The sequence below is a fragment of the Felis catus genome, chromosome A3, assembly GCF_018350175.1.
Source record: "Felis catus isolate Fca126 chromosome A3, F.catus_Fca126_mat1.0, whole genome shotgun sequence".
NCBI lineage: Eukaryota > Metazoa > Chordata > Mammalia > Carnivora > Felidae > Felis > Felis catus.
The window spans coordinates 30,370,770-30,391,363 of NC_058370.1; the positions used below are offsets into that span (position 1 = coordinate 30,370,770).

The window sequence follows — 20,594 nt, forward strand, 5'->3', positions numbered from 1 at the left end:
TGAGGAGGATACAGGCTGAAGGCACTTATGAGAGGATGTGGGGGAACATGTGGGGGCCGGGGGCTTCCTTCAGGACAAATGACTCATCTGAGAAGGCCCCTAGGGCAGCCTATGAATGACCCACTTGCACCCTATCCCAGCTACCCAAGCGCAGTGGGACTTGGGGAGCTGCAGGGTGGACAGAAGAGGCACTAAGAGCTGATCTTGGCTCTGCCATCAACTCAATGTGCCATTGGGACATTTCCTGCCCACCCATGACATGCAGCTGACCCACCTGCCTGAGAACCCTAAAGGCGACAATAAAGCATTTATGCTTCAGGTGAAGCCAGAGCCTGCTGGTACCTCACAGGAGAGGACCCCAATGGAGGAGTAGTGGAGGGGGCCTGGGTTCAAAAAAGGGAGAGTGCTTTCAGCTTTGTGCAGAGCTGGGAAATGACCAGAAGGGGGTGCTGCTGTCTCTCTGTCAAATATCCCAAACAGAACTTCCCCCTAAGACCTCTCTCTGGCTTAGGCATAAGACCTCACCCCAGCCAAACTTATGTCAACTATTCCCAGGCCTAAAATACCACTCATGCATACTTCGTTGGGGGCTAGGTGCTATAATACCATGAAGTGCCCTTGCCTCCTAAAAGAATGAACACAACCAGAGCTGTTCCTTAACTCATCTGCATAGGATTGGGCATTCTCAGAGCGATGGAAAACAAACATTAGCTGGCGTCTGATGTCCACTGAAACTTTTATTTCTTTAGGGTTTTATCCCAACCGGTCCTTTAAAAACCAAGTAACACAGATCTGGGGGTTAGGGCTTGGGGACTGCACCTCCCTCCTACTCAGTGTGGACAGCAGTAGGAAAGAGGGAGGGGGCAGGGGAGGGCAAAAGCCAGACAGCAGCAGCAGTAATGGGAGTGACGACGACGTCACAGAGCCAGTTCCCTCCTCTCCCAAGCCCTGGCTGGAGCCCCTGTGACTTAGGGGTGGGGGGTGGGTAGAACCCACCCCAGGCCCCCCCTCCCCTCCTCAGATAGCCTCCTTGGGGGCTCAACCCATTTCTTCCGGCAGGAGACTGAGGCACACAGAGAGGAGGAAGTGGGAGAGGAGGACACACGAGAGGCAGGGAGGTGGCACAATGAAGGCAGAGGTGAGAGGCCCCTGGACACCCCACACCCACCCCGGGGAGGGGTGAGGAAGCCACACCATGATACAGCGTTCGGGGAGATGAGGTGGGGTTTAAGGCTGTGGGGCTCTGAGGCGCGCAGGGCCGCAGGCCTCAGTCAAAGCCGTGCCAGTCGCTGTGCTCTGAGTCGTATTCTAGCTCGGCACCCACGCACTTGACCCCATCAAGCAGCATGGGTGTGCCATGGTGTCGGTCTGCAAGGCAGGTGACAAATCAGGATACCAGGCTGGTTCCCTCGCCCCACCCACTCTAGGAGACTCCCCTCCACCTTCCCTCTGGGCTCTGCTGGGATGGGGGTGGGGGGAAGGTACCCGGGAACCCCAGGCCAGAGCAAGGACCCCTCTTTCAGATGGGGAGGGCAGAAATCCCTTGCAGTCAAGCTGGCACCTCCCCCCTCTAGCCAGACCCAAAGCTCGCACGCTCACCCATGACTCGCGCTTGCACTGTCACTCGCACATAGGTGCCGGTGCCACCTTCACAGGCTAGCAGCATCTCCTCCTTGAGGACTCCCTCTTTGTGTGCCGAGTATTCACACTTGACGCTGTAACCTGCCCAGATGATCAGCATCTCTGTGGCCTCCCGCCCCTGTCCCCCAGCACTCACTGGCACCAAGACTGGCCACCTCCTCCAAAGGAGTAAGGATGGCCCAGGACTTGTCCCCCCAGGGCTGGGCACACAGGCCCTGGAAACTTCCTCCTCTTCAATGAGGTCTATGTGTTTCCAGCCTGTGGACAACCCTGTTATGGCTCCAAGGGTCAAACTCGGGCTTCCAGGAGGAGGGTCCACTGGTTCCCCAAAAGGGCAGGCAGGGAGAGAGGGGTTGATAGGGAAAGGGGGATGGGCAAGCCCTTCGCAGATGGGGTGGCAAGAGGTAAAGGCCTGTGGGAGCTCACTGAATCCACTTAAGGGCAAAGTCATGAGGAGGAAATAGGGGGACATGAAACTGAAACTGGGGTGTGAGTGACTATGAAACTGACACCCTAGCCTCCAGGTGGCAGGAGAGGGCCTGAAGCTACAAGGAAGGCAGAAGCAGTCCCAACTCCAAAGCCTGTGACTGCCGGGTGCTAGGAGATAGCTGCCCAGGGTCCCTGGGGCTCTGGCAGATTTTTCTTGAAGGGCAGACAGGAGGGAGAGCTGGAGGCCCAGAGCCAGTTGCTCATTGGCTCCACCACCTCACTGAGGGTACTATCAGGTGATACACAGGCACTGGCCAGCAGGGTGAGCCCACGGACCCCTGCCCAGGGAGCAAGGCCTGGGGCATGGGAGCTGCTGAGACACCACACTGCAAGCTCTTAAAGAGGTGTCATGTCGCCCAACTGCTGAACTGCCCATCTACCCTAGGACAGGGGGAAGCACCCCATGCTCTCACTCTGGTTACATCCAGGCCCTGCTGGAGGAGGGTAGGCCTCCAGCACCCTGAGCAGGGCACACACCTTCCGGGATGGGCATGACGCTGAGGAGCTTGAGGTGTAGGCTAGGGACAGGTGCTTCTCGGACGTCCTTGCTCAGCCTGTGCACCGGGGGCAGAGTGAAGGTAATCTCATACCTGTGCAAGATCTTCAGGAAGCCAACCTGTAGCAAGAAGGTGGGGAGGGGGAGGCACCTAGTCACTCTCAGCCTACCCCAGGGCCCACCCAGCTCCTGCCACCTGGGATCCTGTGCGCCCCTGCACCGGCTGCTATAGGAATCCCAGAGGGGGTCTAACTCCCTCCACCACTCCAGCTTGTCCACACACCAAGTCCAGTGGCTCCAGGCACTTCGCCTGAGGACCTCATCCCCTCAGCTGGTTGCTCAGCACCTGTTGTGTGGGCCCCACAGCAAACGTTGGCCCACTTTATAGATAAGGAAATGGAAGCCAGGCAGTATGGCCAGGGTAAAGGTCTCCCTAGGCCTCTTGGCCACTCCTGCCACGTGTGGCACATATCAAGGCACCAGCCATTGCCCACAGGGGAAGCTAGCTCAAAGTCCCACGACGCAGGCCGTTCACCTGCCCCTGCCACTGCCAGCACCTGCCCAGAGCCAATAGGCTGGGGTCAGGGACACAGGTCCTTTAGCCACTCCTGTGGAGACAGTGGGCAGCACACACATTGCACAGGATGAGGGACGGGATAGAATTAGAAAAACAGACACTAGACCAGCTGTGTCAGTGTAAAGCTGGCCCATGGGCACCAGCTACTGAACTCTGCTGGCACCTGAACGTGGACGCCTGCCTGCCCACTCAAATGCTCAGTGTGCCCAAAGCCCCACAAGCCATTTCTGTTGTTCATACACGGTGACTGGCAACCAGTGCCCCCTGGGACAGATGCCAACCTTGGATAAGTCCAGTCATGTGAAGGGCCACAAGCTGGGGTGGCAGCTGAGCAGGTAGGCTGGCCAGAGGGCAGTCCAGGAGGCACAGGGGTGCGTAATGTACCCACAACTTATGTGAACACAGACTGGCATGCTCAGTTTCAAAGGCTGCACAGCTCTGTTCCTGGGGCTTGTTAGGACTGGCTGCGTGAAGCATTTGGCCTTTCGATGGGACAGGCAGACATCACGGTATGCAAAGCTTAGCCCATGTGGCTCCTGCACTTTGCAGGTGGAGGACACAGTCCTCAAGAACGATTTCTGGCTATCCTGCCAATGGTGACCCTGTGGCCCAGCCGCACCAACTGCAGAATTTTCCAGGGGAAATCTCAGAGATGTGCAAAAAACACTCCTTGCTGCCCTATTTATAACAATAAAAAATAGAAACATTCGTAACACCAGGAATAGTGAACCAGCTAAATCAATGATGATACATTTAATGGAATACCAGACAGTTGTAAAATCTTGTGGAAAATTATTTACTGACATAGGAAATGGTTCACAACACAAGCAAGCGAAACACTGCTGTGATACTAGCTTTTTGTTTTTGTAGAGCCAAAAAAGCTGAAATGACACACATCAAAAATTAACTGTCATTGTGTCTAGATACTATGATTGTGTGTGCTTTTAAATTTCTTTATAGTTTTCTCTAGCTTCCAAATTTTCTCTAATAGACGTCAATGGATTTTGCAATGGGGAGGTGGCGGGAAAGGGAGCTATTCCCTAAAGTTTTGTTTCATCCTGTTTATTCCCTTGAGGAAGTTATCAGCTAAAGGAAAAGAGCACGGATGTTACGTTTGGGCAGAAAATGATGAATCTGGGCCCCTCCTCAGGGAGGTCTCAGTGCACCAGATGCCCTCCCCTTGCCAGGACACTCCTGTCCAGCTTCAGAGCCCCGGCTTATTGCCAACCTGAAGGCCACACTCCGTTTCCCCACAATCCATCCCCTCCAGACACTTCTCCCTGCACCTTCAAGTGCATGTGGGATCTGACAGTGCCCCAGCGGTCGGGGAAGTCACACCAGAGGGTGTGTGAGGTGTGACGCTGAGAGAGGTGGACGCTCCACCCAGAAAGCATGGCGGTGCTCAGTAGACACTCATACCGCAAAGAGCCTAAATCAGCCAGAGGTCTGGCAAGAAGGGAAATAACGTCACACCTTGTTGCCAGCAAAATTCCCCTCACACCTGCGTTCTTTCATCTCATTCTTGCACTAACTCTCCGAGGTGTGAACTGCCTTCATCTCAGAGAAGAGGAAACTGAGGTGACCTGCCCAGGGTCACAGAGACAGATGAGCGGGCCTGGTCCTGAACCCAAGCCCTGCGGCACCTCGAGCCCTGATACCACCTTCCATTGCTGTCGTTGGGGTGACACTAATAAGGGTTCGGTTCCTCTTGTTCGAGTACCATGCTAAAGGTACTCATTTCACCGCTGCAATCTCACCACCTCCCTCCCACTTTACAGATAGGGAAACCAAGGCCCAGGAAGGGACAAAGATGTGCCTTTGCAGCCAGCTTAGAGGAAATGGAACAGACAGGTCCAGGAAGCCAGGCAGGGCCATGGAGGATGTAGAGGGAGTAAGGCGGAAGATGGCGGGGGAGGTGTGCACATACCTTGACCAGAAAGCTGCTGTCGCTCTCCTGGGTGACCATGACCACGGAGTCATGCAGCTTCTCATCAAAGTGTACATGGCTCTGGGAACCTTCTGCATCATGGCCTGCCGCAAAGCGGATACTCCGGACTCTGGGCTTGTTGCCTAGGAAGAGAGTGGGAGGGCTCCAGGGGCTGCCGGCTTCCTTTACCTCCAGGAAACTATTCCCCCTTGTCACCCCCTGGCCGACCCCCTGGCAACTACCCTTGACATCATCTAGCACACATTGCCTGGACTCCTTTCAGGGCTAGGCCACGTCCTACTGAACACTAGAGGTTATGAGGGTTAAAGCTGCCCACCTGCCCAGTCCTCCCACAAAATATAAGCACCCTGAGAACTGGTGTGACAGAGAGAGTCAGGGATTGGCTAGTACAATCTCTTACTTAGAGGAGATGAGGCTGATGACAGAGACCAGAAGAGTCCTCCAGACTCTTAGCCCCAGGCCTTGGGTACCCTACGCCGTGCTCTCCTTCACAGTGCCAAGCTCCCATCTCTGGAATCTTCTCTTCCAGGTCTGTCAGTGCCAAGGCCCCTCCTGATGAACCCTAACTCGAGAGGAGGTGGGCAGGGACACAAACAGCCTCTTTGGGACCTTTCTGGGGGTGGGAGAAAGCAAAGGGGGCCAAAAACCACACTGAGCCCACCTAGAAGAGGCTGCAGTTACCTCTTAACTCCATCACTGATCACCAGCAAGGAAGATGGAAGAACCCAGGGGAGCCTCTCAGACCCCTCCCAGAAACACCCTTCCCTCCTCTACTTCATGACCCCACCCCACCCCACCCCGCAAAACACACAGGGCCCTCAGCTATCCCTAGCTGTGTCTGGTTCTCCAAGGCCAGGAGGCAGGGAGTTGAGATGGAAAGAGCAATTGGAGCTGGGCTGAGGGCCTGGGCTGGGGGAGACCCATCTTGCCATGAGAAGGGCCTCAATCCTCTCTGGCTCACAGCCACAGACTCCCAGGAGCCCTGCCCAGAGTCCTTTTGGTGGGAGGGGCTGGGTCGGACCTGGCCTGGGTTCTTGAACACTCACTGGAGGCCCGGGGAGTGGGGAGGGGCAGCCTGGCACTTCCACATTCCCCGCTGAGGCCCCCAGAACTGACCCTCAAATTTTACCTGGCCTCCCTTGCCTAAAACCCTCTGTGAGCCCTTCTGGACCGTGAATGAAACCAAAATTCCCTTCTGCAGCCTCCTGTGGCCCTACCTACCTTATCAGCCTCAGTGCTCACCCCCAGGTCCTAATGCCCCCCACCAGCCCCCACAGTGGAATAGCGGGGCTGAAACATAGGGACATGAGGGCACATACTTCCATAAACCAGCACACCAAGGAGCCAGCAAGCGTCCTCAGGTTCCCTGCTAGTGCTTGCATGAGCACCGGGACCCAACAAAAACACTGGTATAATTACACTGATGAAATGTAATTCTCTCTCTCTCTCTCTCTCTCTCACACACACACACACACACACACACACACACACACACACACACAGCCAATGCAGGCCCCACAAGCAACAATACCCCTCCCACCAGGGTCCCCTGGGAGATCTGTGCAAATCTGCCAAGCTAGGGAGGCACTCACCCTTGTTGGCTGCAGCCATGGATGCCCTCCCTGCCACGGAGAAAGACGCGCAGCTCCAGCCAGACACCGCCGCTCAAGCGCAGCAGCCTCCCATGCTCAGGGACGCCAGCAGGAGCCTGAAGGATGGGGAGTGGGGAGGGCAGGGGTCAGGGCCACCCATGGCCCTACGGCTAGGGGAAAGCAGAGATCTCTTTAGGGAAGACACTAAAACCCAACACCCTGCTGTTCTCAACAGCCCAAGGGGTGCCTGTACCCTCTAGCATGGGGGGGGGGCTTCTGCTCCCCCACTCCTCACATTCCCCAAGAGCCCTCACCCCTGCCTGATGCCCTACTGACCCAGAGCCCCACCAGCATGTGCTGAGCCGTGGCTTCTCAGTGCCAAAGCATCGGTACGGGACTCTGGTACCCAACCCACCTGAGGCTGGCAGGAGGGACAGCCTGAAAAGGAAAAGGATACCACTGGCACTTTTTAGAGGCTAGTTCTCATGCTGGTGACCCCAAGGGCTAGACCCTCCTGTAGCCAGATGCCACATTATTCAGATTACACACCCAGTGCAGCTGGGTCTAGGTCAGAGTCAACAAGATGCTTGAAAGAGAGTGAGAATGGGGGCCCACCTAAGATGGGTCCTTGGAGATTCCCTCCCGGTGACAGGTCAGTGCCATATGCTGAACAGATGCCCCGTGAAGGAATTGCCCCATTGCAACCCACCATTCGGCCTCTGGCCTCATTCTCTGGGCCAGCCTCCTAGCTCAGCTCCCCAAGGGCAGCCTCAGGGCAGGGGCAGCGGGAGGCACCCCCAGGAAGCCTGTGTGAGCAGCCTGGCCTCTGATGGGCTGAGCTGGGACCATCTAAGCATCAAAAAGAATAATGAGGGCAACTGATGGAAACAGATGGAATACATAAAACTGGAGCATTCACAGAGATTACAAAAAAAGAAGAACGCAAAATAAACACACCCGAACCCTCGTTCACTGACAGTAGCAAGGCCCTCTTTACTCGGAAAACTGGCAATAAAGAGAAATAATTCAGCCTGTCCCTCGGCCTTTCATGTAACTAAATTGTCCCGGTGGTTAAAGGAAGGCTCTTCTTTACAGAAGAATCCTCACTATTAAGTAACAAAGGAATGGCCAAATGCCAAGCAAGTGCCAAAGAGACAAAGGCTGGAGGCAGGGAGGCAGGGGATCCTTAACAAGGAGGGCAAAGGTTGGCAGAAGTAGATGCTCACAGATGCCCCAGTGCCACCTACGGATGGCCTGGGGTTCTTAAGAAGAATGACACGAGTTTGCATGGAGGGATGTAGTGTCAGCCAGTCATATGCTGTCAAGCTCCCCTCACTCACAATGGGACAACCTGACACACAGAGGCTTCCTGATGTGAGACGCCATGAAGTCCCAGCATCACTGACAAGGGGGTCCTGCCTGAAATGTCTAACCTAGATCTAAAGAAGCCCCGAGCTCTAACTTCTTGCTTATTGAAAATGCAGAGGTTAGGGGCGCCTGGGTGGCTCAGTCGGTTAAGCGTCCGACTTCGGCTCAGGTCACGATCTCGCGGTCCGTGAGTTCGAACCCCGCGTCGGGCTCTGTGCTGATGGCTCAGAGCCTGGAGCCTGCTTCGGATTCTGTGTCTCCCTCTCTCTCTGACCCTCCCTTGTTCATGTTCTGTCTCTCTCTGTCCCGGAAATAAATAAACGTTAAAAAAAAAATTTAAAAAAAAAAGAAAATGCAGAGGTTAGTGCACACATTAGATAACTCCATGAAAAAGCAAAGAAGCAAACCCAGAAGTCAGAATATTCTACAAGACAACTGATGGGTCATTTTGGTTTTTTCCCCCCAAAGTGCAAGAAAAATAAAGGAGAGGAGCACCTGGGTGGCTCAGTCATTTGAGTGTCCGACTCTTTATTTCGGCTCAGGTCATGATCTCACGGTTTATGAGTTCAAGCCCCACATGGGGCTCTGCACTGACATGACTATCTCTCCCCCTCTCTGCCCCTCCGTGGTGCTTGCGCGCACGCTCTCTCTCTCTCTCTCAAAATAAATATACTTAAAAAAAAAAAAAAGAAAAGAGGGGCACCTGAGTGGCTCAGCCGGTTAAGCATCTGACTTCGATGACTTTGACTTCGGCTGAGGTCATGGTCTCGCAGTTTGTGAGTTTGAGCCCCACATGGGGCTCTGTGCTGACAGCTCAGAGCCTGGAGCCTGCTTCTGATTCTGTGTCTCCCTCTCTCCCTGCCCTTCCCTCCCCAACTCAGGCTCTGTCTCTGTCTCTGTCTCTCAAAAATAAACATAAAAAAAAAATTAAAAAACAAAAGAATAAAAAAGAAAAATATAGGAGGGGCAGCTGTTCTAAATAGGGGATGGGTAAACTATAGCCTGAGGCTGCTGCCTGGTTTTTGTGAAGTTTTATTTGAATACAACTGTACGCCTTTGTTTACATGTTGTCCAAAACTGCTTCTGCACTAAAGCAAAACTACTTTGAGTAGTTGCAACAGAGACCACATGGCCTGCAAAGTCTAAAATATTTACTATCTGGCCCTTTACAGAAAAAGTTTGCCAACTGCTGTTCTAAATTAACACACAAAGAGACCAAGAAGGATACTCTATGGGACAAGTGACCTGGATTTTTCCACCACATCAGCTGCAAGAAGAAAAATAAATGGGGTAGGGGGTTCTAACTACCTATAAAGAAAGGACATTTGGGGGATAACTGGAAAATGTGAATGGGGCTAGATCTGAGGTGGCATTAAGAAATATTAGCTGATCTCGTTGAGATAATGGACTTGTGTCATGTAGAGATGTATGTCCTTATTTTTCACAGATACACACTGAAGTATTTAGAGATGAGCAACCCATGAATGACCTTGGCTAATCCGGGGAATGAAGAGAAACCACAGGGTGGCCTCCTAGTTGGGGGCTGGGCTTGCAGAGGACATGACCTTGAGGTCCCCTAGGTACCAAGCTGCCCCGGTAGCAGGCCTCAACTCCTTTCCCACTTCCCAGTGCAAGAGAAGCCCACCCAGCCCCGAGGGCCTCATGAGCATCATAAACAGCTCAGGTACCAGCCTCCCACAGATGTGAGGCAGCCTACAGAGGTACAGCGAAGGGCAAGGCTTGGGTCCCAAGGTCCTAGGCCCTTCCCAGGCCCTCCCCCGGCCCCTACCTCAGCTAGCTCCCAGGCCCAGGGAACAGGGAAGGGAACTATGCCCCCACTTATCTCTGGTCAGTGCCACTCTGGGGTCAGTCCCAGAAAGGCAGCCCCTTAGCCCTGGAATGCTCAACTCATCCCCAGAGAGCCTGGTCCTTAAAGAGAGGCCTGCCCCCCAACCCACCTACTCCAGCCATCTGCTGAAGCTGTAGACTCAGAACTATGTAAAAAATGTGAAAAATGACCAAGCACGAAGGTACCAGGCCCGCTTCCTACCTTCTGCAGAGGCTGCTCCAGCCACACCTCTGCAGCCACAGGCGAACAACAACTCAATGCCCGCAAGGTCCCCCCATCTCCCAAGACCCTTCCTGCAGGCCCGGGTGAAACTCTTAACCAGTGGCTGGTGAGGAAAGGCTCCTGGAGACTCCTTCCACAAACACTCTGACCCACTACATGCAGGAACCCCTCCCTGTCTTTCCCAATAACCCACTGCTATGGCCTGCCTGCCTCCGTCCAGGCCCTCCCTCCTGCCTGGAACAATCCCCTGCCCCCATCCAAACCTTAGCCTCGGTCTCAGCCCCAGAGGACTTTGTTAGGGTAGCACAATCCTCATTTTATGTTCATTATTTTATGTTCCCCACCTTACCAGGGCAAGGACTGTGTTTTTGCCAAACTCTTTGTCCCCAGTACCCAGCCCAGCACCTGGCAGGGAGCAGCTGTATCCAGTTTATATTCGTTAAATGAATGAATGACCAAACTAAGGGGAACCCAAGCATAGGCCTTGGCTGGACCCTCTTGGTAGATGTGACATGTCAAGGCCAGTGACTCTAAACCGGAAGCTCTCAGAAAGAGGAACTCACCCTGCTCTCTTAGCCAACCCTTGCCCCAGAGGGCACTCCCCTCCCCCCATCTCACGGAGTGTGGCCTCCCGCTGGGCATTATTCTAGCCTTGCCACAATCAGTTGCTCCCCTTGAGATGGAATGCCCTCTGCACTGCCCAGAGCTCAGTACAGAGCAGGCATTCAAGCATGCCTGTAGCGCTTGGGCAGTGAGAACACAGAGATGGAAGGCAAGTGACTTAAGGGGCCAGAGGAGGCTAGAAAAAGCAAGCCTCCTTTCTCAGCAGAGAGCCCTGTCAGTCTCTGTCCCGTGGGAGCCAGACTCTCATCCAAACACAATTCCACAGCAGAAGCAGGAGGAGAAGGTATCTAGCTTCCCCCTGCTGCAGCTGTGTCCACAGGAACTGCTAGGCCCCCTCGTAACCCCAGGCCTCTTCCCGTGCTAGCCAAGCCCTGAGTGTGGCCCAAGCTGCACAGCCCCACAGAGACAGTGGGGACGTGGTCAGGAGCATGGGCTCCAGGGCCCAGCAGTGCTGGTTCACATTCAGGCAGCATGGGAAGTTACTTTCAGTCTCTATGCCTCAGTTTCCTCATCTGTAACACAGGAATAAGCAGTGACCTCTTCCTCCGAGAGTTTGGTGCAGCTGGTACTTGAACCTCTTGACAGAGCTGCCCATTCCACCCGCATCTTTGCAAAAGCAAATCCCAAAGGCCCGGTTTCTAAAGCAACAGCAATTTCAGGGTAGCAGTGGTAGAGAGGCTCTTGACGCTAATCCTGGAATGGCCCTCTGGGTGGGCCCCAGGGACTTCAGCTTTCTCAGAAAGCAGCTCAAGGGGTGAGGGGCCTCCCCCCCTTCCCTTCTCCTGCCTCTCTCCTCCCCCATTCCCAAGCCAGCCAGGTCCCCAGTGATTGCCAGAGAGCAGACTTGCAGACTGCTGCCCCCTTCAACCAGAGGAAGATGTGATGAATGTATATTCTGAGAAATGTCCCAACCCCAACAACAAAAACAAGACCCCCTCCCCAGATTAGATAAACTGTCAACAGGTCACCGGTGGTGATACCATGGACAGTCACAGGATGGGGAGGGATGGAAAGCTGGAACAAGGGCCTTACAGGTCTTGTCTGGTTCTTAGTTACTCTCAGGGAAACTGGAGGAACAGTCTCTTTGGGAGACAGAGAGCTGAGGTCCCTCTCAGCTTTAAAGAGAAAGGCTGCTTCTAGGTTACCCTATCTAGGGCAGGGCTCAGCCAGGCCCGGTGGAACCTCTGGCATGAGATTGTCCAGGGACACGCAAGTGAGCAAACAGAAGGACAAATGGACAGTTACCCAGAAACCCGGAGTTCTCAGCCCCCTAGGCTCCTGTCCCACAGGGTGCTAGCTGCTACTCCAGGCTGTCCCAAGATAGGGCCCAAGGCTCCAGACTGAAAAGAGCACCAAGACAGTACCCATGGCAAATTGGAGCTCCAGAACATGCCATGCTTGCCCTCCATCCCACAGCTGCACCCCTGATACCACTTCTCGGCCTCAGAAGCAGCCCTCAGATCCCAGGCATCACAGGGCAAGCCCCAGCTAGTCCTCCGCTTTGCGGCTGGGGGCACGGCCCCAAACTCTTGGGGTCTCTTTCTCATTCATTCCTCCATCCCCACCCTCAACCTGTGCAAGGACTTTCTGAGCCAGGAACTCCACGACGTTCTACCTCCCCGCCTCCCCCACTCCCACCCCACCCTAGCCCACAGCTAAATCCTGGCTTAAGGACGCAGTCCAGCAGGAGCACTGTCCAGCCTCTCATTAAAGCTCAAACTTGTAAACAGAGTGCCCATTGAGAGGACACTGACCTGCTGATTCCAGAACCTGACATAGGACTGGGCACACAGTGAGGGAATTGCATGCCTACAACAAAGCCTGGAAAGGCAAGGCTGGGTGCCAGGTTTGGTGGTGGCAGTTTTACATCAACTCAGTCTGGATGTGACTCCATTTCCTCTCTCTCCACCAGGCAAAAGTGCAGGGTTAAATATAGTGTCTCTCTCTCACAAGCAGGGGTGAAGTGGGGAAGAGACCCCTACCATCCCACACACTTGTGTCTCCCCAAACTCGTCCCCCATGCCCCAGCTAGAGGGTTCTTAGACCCCTCTAAACTCCAGATTGCCTGCCCCACCGAGGCCTTGCCCTGAGCCTGTCACCTGAAGACCCCAAGAAGTAGAGGCCAGGCCTGGTCCAGGGAGCGACACTTGCCCCTGACCTTCTTTAGCTCCCAGGGGAGAGAAATGCCCTACTCCCACTTCCCAATACCAAGATTCAAGAAAAAAGGCAACCTAAAGATTCTCTTCTCAGTCCAGCAGAGCTCCTGGTCCAGAACTTAAATAAAACCGCTCCTGCTGTGATGATAGGAAGGATATGGCCAAGCCCCCAAAGGCATCAGCGGCCCGGGTGTAAGACCCTGTATCCTCTCAGGGCCTCCATCCCCGTGGGTGTGGCGCCCCATCACCGCCCCTTTCTCATCTTCTGGGGGAAGAGATGCAGTTAGACGTCCCCCCTCCATCACACCCCTCGCAGGCTTCTAGGTGGCAGCTCTGTCCCTCATAGATAATCCTCTGCCCTCCCCACCCTCACCTCTGCTGACGCAGGAGTCTCAGGAGTCCGCACTGCCCGACATCACCGCCCTCCTCCCTGAAGATGTCGAGAACAAGGGGTTCAGAGGCTACTGGTCCAAGGTCACACAGCGAGGCAGTGACAATAGCGGGGGAGGGATACGTGTGTGCTGACGGTGCTGACCCCATTACGCCCCCACCCTCGCTGTGTCACACGTGCCCCCGACAACGCGCCGCGGAAAACATCCCGTCTCCACCACCTAACGGTCACCCGCGGCCTCCGGACTGACATTTCCCCAGCTCAGATGCCAGAGAGCACCCCGGTGCGGACCGACAGCGGAACCGTCGCCCCAGCCCGGTGGGGTCCTAGTCACCAACTGCCTAGGACGGCGCTCTGCCGGGAGGAGATCTCGCCGAGTGGGGCGGAACTGGGAGGTGGCAGGAGGAGGAGCATTCTCACCGTGCAGGGCGCACCCCGGGGCCAGTCGGGCACGGTCGACCGCGGTGGCAGCGGTGGCGGTCGCGGCGGCAGCGGGGACTCAACGCCGGGCACGAGGAGGGAACCCCGCGCCGCCGCCGCCGCCCGCTTCACCGGCACGCCCCCGCCTCCGCCCATTGGCCGACCGAGGGGGTGGGGCGAGGACTCTTCCGACCAATAAGAGGACGCCAGAGAACCGCCAACGGGCGTTGCGCCACTGCATCACGTGCAGGGGGCCCTCTGCTGCGCCAGGCGAGCCTACACCTACCGGCGAGTTCTCGCGATGAAAGGATCCAGGCAGCCAGACGTGGCTAGGGGCCAGCATGGGGCGGAAAGGGGAGAGGGAAGGAGGAGCGTCTCGAATAGGCCCCGCCCGCGTCCCAACTTCAACGGTGGAGTTTGCACGACCCAACTCGAAAGGGGGCTTTCCTGGGCTCTGTCCCCTCGAGCAGCCATAAGGCAGGACTCAGAGATAGGTGGGGCGCCTGTAGGTCTCTTTTCTCCCTAGGCTTACAAGCCCGCATCGGCAATCGATATGGGCATAGCTAGGTCCTCCGGTTCAGGAGCTGAGAAACCTCCATCCTTCCCACTTTGCGACCTCGGGGTTTCAGCCTCTTCCTCTTCCACCCTATCCCTCCGCCTCAAAGGAAGCGCTCTCGCGCAGACTCGAAAGGCGTCCTGGGAGCCGGGCCGGCCCGATTAAGCATCAGAACAAAGAAGGCACGCGGGATGGGCCCCGGGGGACCGCAGCCTCTGCTCCTGGTCTCCATGGAGGCGGTCGCCATGGCAGCGGGATGCGCGTAGCTCAGCGTCTCGGGGTGGGATGTGAGCACCTGCACGGAGACTGGGAGCGAGAGGCGTGGTCCTAGGGTCTTTAGGAATTCCAGTAGCTGCTCTGCGGGTGGTCCTGGAACAACAGTCCTCCTCCCACATTTCGCTGGCCTTGACAGGGTCCCTAAAGTGCCTGCGGGGAGCCTTCCAGAGCCCGAGGTTCTCTCCTTCCAATGTAACTAGGGGGAGAGATGGTATGGCGCGGCTTAGGGTCGGCTTCCTTTTAGAAGGACCTGGGTCGCTGCCTTTGGGGACCCGTCAAGGTTCCTGTCTTCCGATGGATACCCGTGACTCCTAACCTATCCCATGGCCTCTGGCCTCCACACTGTTGGCAAATTAATCTTACTGAGCTATTGTTTCCATCGCATCTTCCCCTCCTCCAAAACCTCCGTGTTCTGGGACTGTCTCAAGCAGAATTTCACAAACTTTTTAGAAGCATTTTGGGTGATTCATGCGCACTCTGGCGTTTGAGATACTGCCCTCCAGCGTGGGCATTGGGAGATTCCTACGTTCTGATCCCAGCCCATCCACTTCTGCCAGATGATCTTTCACTACCCAGCCCCACCGTTCCATGTGCCCCACTATGCTCCCTCCGCTAAATTGTATTCTCATGTCTATTCGATTCTGCAGCGTTTAAAGTTGGCAGACCGTGGGCCTAAAGGAGACTACAGATATATTTTGTTTAGCCCACACGAGGCGTTTAAAAATTCTACTGCTTCTTCCTTTTATCCTCCTTTCTCTTCCTCTCTTTCTTTTTCCTCTTCCTCCTCTTCCTCTTCTTATTCCCCTTTTAAAATATCAGAAGACCTAACAACGTGGTCTCACATTCTAGCCTGGCACCAAAGACTGGCACATCAACTTGCTGTCTTGTCCCCACCAATCCCTGTTTTCTCACATTGATTTTACCTTCTGGGACTGTGCAGACATTTGCTTTCATGATACCCTCCTTATGCTACCTTTCCACCTAGAATGCCCTTTCCACTCTCCTTCCATGGACAGAACTCACACTCCCTTCAAGACCAAGTTAAGACCTGCCTTTATTATGTCTTTGAAGACGACTTCTTCTCCAAACTATCCCTGGTGTGGGCTGTTTCAAATAGAGACTAGCTGCTAACTGGGCACTGCCTGGGGCCATTTCCTGTCAACTTCTTTAAGCAAATATTGACTAAGTGTGTATGATGAGCAAGTCACTGTGCTAGGCTATGGAGTTACAGGTTCTCACAGTTCAGGGTGGGAGTACGCCACACAAAAACAGCTGTGGTTTCTTGTCCCTGCCAAACACTCTTCACGCTCCTAGGTGCTGGGCAGTTTGGCTGACTGGCCAATTGAAAGGATCTGCAATACAGAGCTGCCCATGCCCTGGGATACTACAGGCTCCATTGCAGCCCAATGGGTCTGTTTACCAAGAAGAGGGATGCTAATATCAGAGTGGCACCCAGGCCCTGGGACTTCCTGTGCAGAGGGCCTTAATAGAGCTTTGAGGGAAGCCACAGGCACCCTGGAGATTGGGGCAGTATGGGAAGGCATTAAGAACAACTCCAGGGGCACCTGGGTGGCTCATACTTTCTCTTTCTCTCTAAAATAAAAAATAAAAGGGGCACCTGGGTGGCTCAGTCGGTTAAGCATCTGACTCTTGATTTCCATTCAGGTCATGATCTCACGGTTCTCTGACAGCGCAGAACTGGCTTGGGATTCTCGGTCTCGCTCTCTCTGTGTCCCTCCCTCGCTCATGCTCTCTTTCTCTCTCTCTCTCTCTCTCTCTCTCTCTCTCTCTCTCTCCCCAAAATAAATACATAAACATTAAAAAAAAAAAGAACAACTCCAGTTTAGGAGAACAGACTGAACTCATGTAAAATACCCATTCCAGCTCCAAACATATGGTATTCTGGACTCTATTCTTTTTAATAAAAATTAAACAATTGTAACTTGTTAGAAAACTGCTGGGCAGTATTAAAGCTGAAAATGCCAACCCTTTGACCGAGCAGTTCCATTCTTAGTTACATACCAAAAGACGTGTATACAAATACGCATGGCAGCACCATTTGGAATGGCCTCAAACTGGAGACAACCTAAGTGTCCATCAACAACAGAGTGAATAAATGAACTTCACTGTATTCATACAATGGCCTATCATACAGCAGTGACATAAAACAGCCTCTACTGAATATGTGTAACAACATGGAGGATTCTCACAGGCAATATTAAGCAAAAGAAGCCTTGCACAAAGATAGTATAAACTGTATTGTGTATTCTAGTACCCACCTCGGTAAACATATATATGCAATTGCTCTTGAGTATATATTGAGGAATGAAATTGCTGGGGAATAGCTGTGATGCCTTTATAAGGTGTCAACTTAGCTGTGGTGAACTACATTTCCCAGAATTCCCTTCCAATTAGGGTGGGCCACAACAGTCATTTGTAAAATATGTTTTTATTTTTTATTTTATTTTAAAAAAATTAATGTTTATTTATTTTTGAGAGGCAAAGCATGAGCAGGGGAGGGTCAGAGATAGAAGGAGATGCAGAACTCGAAGCAGGGGCTCCAGGCTCCGAGCTGTCAGCACGGAGCCCGATGCAGGGCTCAAACCCACAAACTGTGAGATCATGACCTGAGCTGAAGTTGGATGCCCAACTGACTGAGCTACCCAGGCGCCCTTTTTCCTTTTAATTTATTTTATTTTAAATTTTTTTAAATGTATTTATTTTTGAGACAGAGAGAGACAGAGCATGAACAGGGGAGGGTCAGAGAGAGAGGGAGACACAGAATCTGAAGCAGGCTCCAGGCTCTGAGCTGTCAGCACAGAGCCCAACGCGGGGCTCGAACCCATGGACCGTGAGATCATGACCTGAGCCGAAGTCGGACGCTTAACCGACTGAGCCACCCAGGTGCCCCTTTACTTTTTATTTTAGAGTGAGTGTGATCTGGGGAGAGGGGCAGAGAAGGGGGGGAGGGAGAATCTTAAGCAGGCTCCACACTCAGCACGGAGCCCAATGCAGGGCTCAATCCCACGACTCTGGAATCATGATCTGAGCCAAAATCAAGAGTCAGATGCTCAACCTACTGAGCTACCCAGGCACCCCCAACAGCGAGCATTTTGGCATGATGTTCAGAGGGCAAAAGAAAAGCAGTGGCTGTATTGGCAGGCTTGCAAAGTCTAGGCAGAAGTTGTCTAGCTCATACACTTTGTTACCTGTCTGCTGGCTCACGTCATTGACATGGGATCATAGTCAGGCTTGCAACTACTTCACCCTTCCCTGGATCCTCCTTCAGTTTCTTTGACTCCTGGGTCAGATAACAGAGGGCACCAGCCTCTCCTGCAAGACACCCATATCATCAAGTTTGGAGGTAGTGGGAACTGACACGAGCTCGAGCTGGCAATCAAAGCTTTCAGCTTATTCTCATGGGTTCCGGCTTGTCCTTTCTCTCCCCCCACTTTATATCCATCCTCCCTTCCCAACGGCATGACCTGTGGACTTTAAGCTCCAGCATCAGATACAAAACAACAGTCTTACAGAAATTGTTTAACAGTTGACCCAAAGCCAACTATGTTTCTTGTTTCTATGTTTCTATGATTAAACACTAACTGACACAATAGCATAGGCAGGTGTTTAATTTTATAGGAAACTGCCAAACGATTTTCTGAAATGGTTGAACTCATAGCCCATCAGCAGAGTACTAGGAGAGTTCTAGTTGCCTCACCTCCTCATCAGTACAAAAATTACCAGTTTTGTAAAAACATGACACTGTGCAAACCAACACAGGGCAACAGGCCACCAGTCTTCAGCCTCTGCTCTGAACCATGCCCTTGCTAAGGCCAGTTTCACAATATCCATCAAGATTACAAATGTACGTATTCTTTGGCCTAACGTAGAATTAACCATGCAGCTATACTTGCATGAAATACTAAATATGGATGCAGGAGGTTATTCATTGTTGCATTATTGTTTTTAATAACAGAAACAACTTACATGTCCATGAACAGAGGACTGAGTAATTAAGTGTTGTACACACAATATAATTTTATATGGCTTTTAAAACAGGAAGTTTTCAATGTAACGGTATGGAAAAATATTGTATTAGTTGAAGTTCACCAGAGAAACAGAACTAATGGGAGACGATATAGAGACAGGGCTTTAGGTTATATAGGTGATACAGATACAGACTTATTATAAGTAATAAGCTCTTGTGATAAGAGAGCTAACTAGCAAGTTGCAAGATCTACAGAATGAGTCAGCAAACTGGAACCTAGGAGAGTCAAATCCAAAGGCTGGCAGGCTCAAGACAAAGGAAGAATTGACATTTCAGTTAGAGTCCAAAGGCAGAAAGAAAAAAAAAAAAAAGTCCCAGTTCAAAGACCATCAGAAAGAAGAAAGTTTCTCTTACTCAGGGAAGAGACATCCTTTATATTCTATTCTGGCCTTCAACTGATTGGATGAGGTCCGTGCACATTAGGGAGAGCAATCTGCTTTACTCAGTCTACCTTTATTTATTTTTATTTTTATCTTTATTTTATTTTATTTTATTTTATTTTATTTTATTTTAGAGGGAAAGCAGAGGGCAGAAGGAAAGGGAGAGAGCGTCTTAAGCAGGCTCCATGCCCAGTGTAGAGCCCGACATGGGGCTCAGTCTCACAATCTTGAGATCATGACCTGAACCAAAGTCAGACGTTTAACCAACTGAGTCACCCAGGTGCCCCTACCTTTAAATTTAAATGCAAATCTCATCTGAAAACACCCTCACAGAAACACCAAGAATGTTTGACCAAATATCTGGGCACCCTGTGGCCCAGTAAAGTTGGCATATAACATTGACCATTGCATACCTGTAAGAGATTGTATGGAGTGGAAAATCAAGATACAGGACAGAGTGGGTAGTATGCTTCCCTTTTATGGTAAGAAAAGGGGGGGGGGAGAAGAATAGCCATAAAGGTGAATATTTGCTTGCATTCACAAAAAGACATTCTGGAAGAATGCACAGAAACCAAAATTAACCCTATTGCCTGTGTGTGGGCACCGAGTGGACTTTTTACTTTTTATGTGTGTTTTATCTATTCAAAACATTGAGTAACAACAAAATTTAAGTATCTTTTTGCATGCCTTCTCCTCTTCTAGGATTGTAAACACTTGGGGAGACAAATTGTGTTTTATATTTGTGTTCCTGGCATTTAGTACATAGTAGGCACTAAATAAACATTTGAGGAATTAATAAATGAATGAACCAGAAGAAATCAGATTTCCTGTGGGTCAGAAAGGGAAGAGGGGTGTGAGGATCAGAGGGGGAAAATATGGCAATGGCTGTCAGAGGGGAAGTTTGGAGAATAACAGAGATGTTGAGAAGAGTTATAGAATTACAATGTGTGATGTAATCCACTTTCATATTTATGCCCAAGAAACATTCAATAAAATTCCCCATTGTTTGGGGGATATAATTTGTAGGGTTTCGAACATGATTTTAGATTCAGGCACATCCAGGTGTTAGGAATAGCCAGGGTTGGGGCAGGAACTCAAGGAAGAGGAACCTCCAGGACTTGGCCTAGCCTCTGCCGTGGAGGAAGCCAGCAGACTCTTGAGAGGGTGATCCCTGCCACCACACCTGTACTCTGGGCCCACTGTCCTCCCGTCAGGCAGAACCATACCCTACCCAACTTCCTGGTCCCCAAGCCCCTCCACAAACGGTTCCTACCAGCTCCACACATAGGAGTTTCCAGGTGTGGTCCATGATGACAGATTCAGAGAACAGAACTTTGGAGAATCAGTGCAGACCATGGCAAGATAACAGTGCTAGAGCTGGGGTCAATATGTGTGAGGGCTGGTGGTTAATTTGGGGAAAGTAGAAGGTCAGGCTGAAGCCGGTGTTAACCTAAGACCAGGTTGAGTGCAGAGAAGAGGCAGGGAAGAGGCTCAGACCAAGGTCAGGAGTAGTCATCAATTGTATTTTTATTTATTATTGTAGGAGCTCAGGTGAACAGAA

General features: G+C 52.3%; 1 protein-coding gene across 3 annotated transcripts; it reads right to left on the bottom strand.

Annotated features, from left to right (window-relative positions):
• Positions 1-719: 719 nt before the first annotated feature.
• Positions 720-13,926, bottom strand: CA3H20orf27 (chromosome A3 C20orf27 homolog). 3 transcript variants are annotated; one of them, XM_003983684.6, is made up of 6 exons: positions 13,774-13,926; positions 6,744-6,859; positions 5,131-5,273; positions 2,608-2,746; positions 1,600-1,722; positions 720-1,368 (listed from the first exon to the last, which is right to left on the bottom strand). In XM_003983684.6, the coding sequence occupies exons 2-6, from the start codon at positions 6,760-6,762 to the stop codon at positions 1,268-1,270; spliced, it is 525 nt and encodes a 174-aa protein (XP_003983733.2). In that variant the 5' UTR covers positions 6,763-6,859; positions 13,774-13,926; the 3' UTR covers positions 720-1,267. The 3 variants fall into 3 exon arrangements, with proteins under 3 accessions (XP_003983733.2, XP_023107185.2, XP_023107186.2); XM_023251417.2 differs by having other exon boundaries at positions 6,744-6,913; positions 13,774-13,909; XM_023251418.2 differs by lacking the exon at positions 13,774-13,926 and adding an exon at positions 13,336-13,354.
• Positions 13,927-20,594: the final 6,668 nt, after the last annotated feature.